Source organism: Orycteropus afer, unplaced genomic scaffold (assembly GCF_000298275.1).
Source record: "Orycteropus afer afer isolate SDZICR_OR568_19922 unplaced genomic scaffold, OryAfe1.0 scaffold01229, whole genome shotgun sequence".
NCBI classification, from domain to species: Eukaryota; Metazoa; Chordata; class Mammalia; order Tubulidentata; family Orycteropodidae; genus Orycteropus; species Orycteropus afer.
The window spans coordinates 83,246-85,416 of NW_006922816.1; the positions used below are offsets into that span (position 1 = coordinate 83,246).

The 2,171-nt window shown below is 38.5% G+C and overlaps 1 protein-coding gene across 1 annotated transcript in view; it reads right to left on the reverse strand.

Moving 5' to 3' along the window:
- Positions 1-2,171, reverse strand: part of RPGR (retinitis pigmentosa GTPase regulator) — a 49,512-nt gene that overhangs the window by 5,786 nt on the left and 41,555 nt on the right. The window contains exon 9 of the mRNA XM_042783452.1: positions 1,303-1,309. Coding sequence (XP_042639386.1) covers positions 1,303-1,309 — 7 coding nt within the window. The remainder of the gene's footprint in view (positions 1-1,302; positions 1,310-2,171) is intronic.

Consider the following 2,171-nt stretch of genomic DNA (forward strand, 5'->3'; position numbering starts at 1 on the left):
AGTGGTGGAATATTTCAGAAAAGGATAGTGATAAAGGTTACATAACATAAAGAACATAATCAATGTCACTGAATTGTACATGTAGAAATTGTTGAATTGGTGAAGGTTTTGTTATATATATTTTCACCACAATTAAAAAAAAAAAAACTTTGACACAGATTAGAGATGACAGTTGCTTCATTCATATAAAAAAGTAAAGACTATTCCTTTGGAATAAACCCTATCCAACAATCGAGTATTGTGGTAGCCAGCCTCCAAGATGGGCTCAATGACCCATGTCTCCTGATATTCATGCCTTTGTGTAGTTCCCCTTCCACATTTTACCACGTTGGTCTGTATGGTCAATAAAATAAAGCTGAAATGACTGTCACATCATTGTACCTTCTGTCTTGGTCACTTTCACTCATTCCCTTTCTTGGATTGCTCATTCTGGGGGAAGCCATGTCGTGAACATCCCTATGAAGAAGTCTACATGGTGAGGAAGGGACACATCCTGCCAGGGGCCTCATGAGAGAGCTTGGAAGCAGATTTTTCAGCCCCATTCAAGTCTTCAGATGAGCATAGCCCCATATGACACCGTGACTGCAACCTCATGAAACACCCTGAGCTAGAACCACTCAGCTAAGCTGCTCCTGAGACTATGTGAAATAATGCTGCTTGTTTTAACCAACTAAGTTTTAGAGTAATTTGTGATGTGGCAACAGGCATCCAGTACAAGCATCTAGATACTACTATGGAAAACTGAAAGGTTATCATATCATAAAGTAGATAACTAGAAATTAAAACGTCTATTTTACCTTACATTTTTCTTAATTACTCACTATGCCCTCATTGATCATCCATACATTGGAGAGGATCCTTTTAATGAAGTACTCTCTAAAAATACCAGGCTACACTGATTCTTCCTTTTTAATTTGTTCAATACAAATAAGCAAATAATTGTTTTGCATTTATTCCATGTGAGGTACTATGTAGGGGATATAAATTTAAGTAATGGCTAACTCTTAAGGAACTCATAGTCTAGAAGGGAATATAAAACATGATGTAGGGGAATGAGAAATTACATCTAAATGTTGAGAATCAGGAAAATTTTCACTGAGGAGGTTGTGTGAAAGATGAATAGAGTTCTGAGAGGCAAAAATGGAGGTGGAAGCAAAAAAGAATGAAAGGAAACCCATTCCTAACTAAAGCAGCAAAGCCATAACCTGAGCAAAGGAGTAGGAAAAGGACACAGATGAAAGAAGCTTGTATTGAAGGCTTACCATTTGTCAAGAATATATGCTTTTGTGTATGTTAACTAACCCCATGACTACAGAGGTTAAGAATTATACCCCCATTTTATAAATAAGGAAACTAAGGCTTCTTGACCCTAGTGGCATTAAATGTGAAACTCAGGTCTGTCTGACTCCCACAGCTCATGTTCTTTCCAGTAAGTCAGGTTGTAAATCAAAATCAGGGGTTGGCAAACTATTTTCTGTGAAGGGCCATATAACCAAACCAAAACCAAACTCACTGCCATCGAGTTGATTCTGACTCATAGAGACCCTCACTGGGTTTTCAAGAGTGTACATCTTTATGGAAGTAGATTGCCCATCTTCCTTCTGCAAAGAGGCTGATCTGTTTGAACCACAGACCTTCTGGTTAGCAGCCACCAGAGCTTCTTAAAGGGCCATTTAGTAAACATTTCAGGTTTTGTGGGTCATACGATCTCTGTCCTAACTACTCAACTCTGCTGTTGTAGTGTGAAAACAGCTATAGACAATACATAAGGGAATGGTGGTTCTGGGTTCCAGTAACACTTTATTTATGTAAATAAGTGGCTGGCTAAATTTGGTCCAAGGGCCATAGTTTGCAGACTCCAGATCTAAATTAAGATTATAGGGAAAACACTATTGAGAAAAAAAGCTAGAAAAGCAGTTGGGAGTCATATGGAAAAATTTATGCTTATTTTCATAGATAGGGATCCTCTGAAAACACTGGAGAAAGATTAACATGGCAAATAGTATGCAGGATAGATTAAAGATGGCAGAGAATGGAAGTTTGGACACTAGATTATTTAAATTCATGGCCTTGACATGGGAGCTCTGGTGGTGTAGTGCCTAAGGCATTTGACTGCTAACCAGAAAACTGACAGTTCAAACCCACCAGCCACTCCTTGGAAGGAAGGTTGG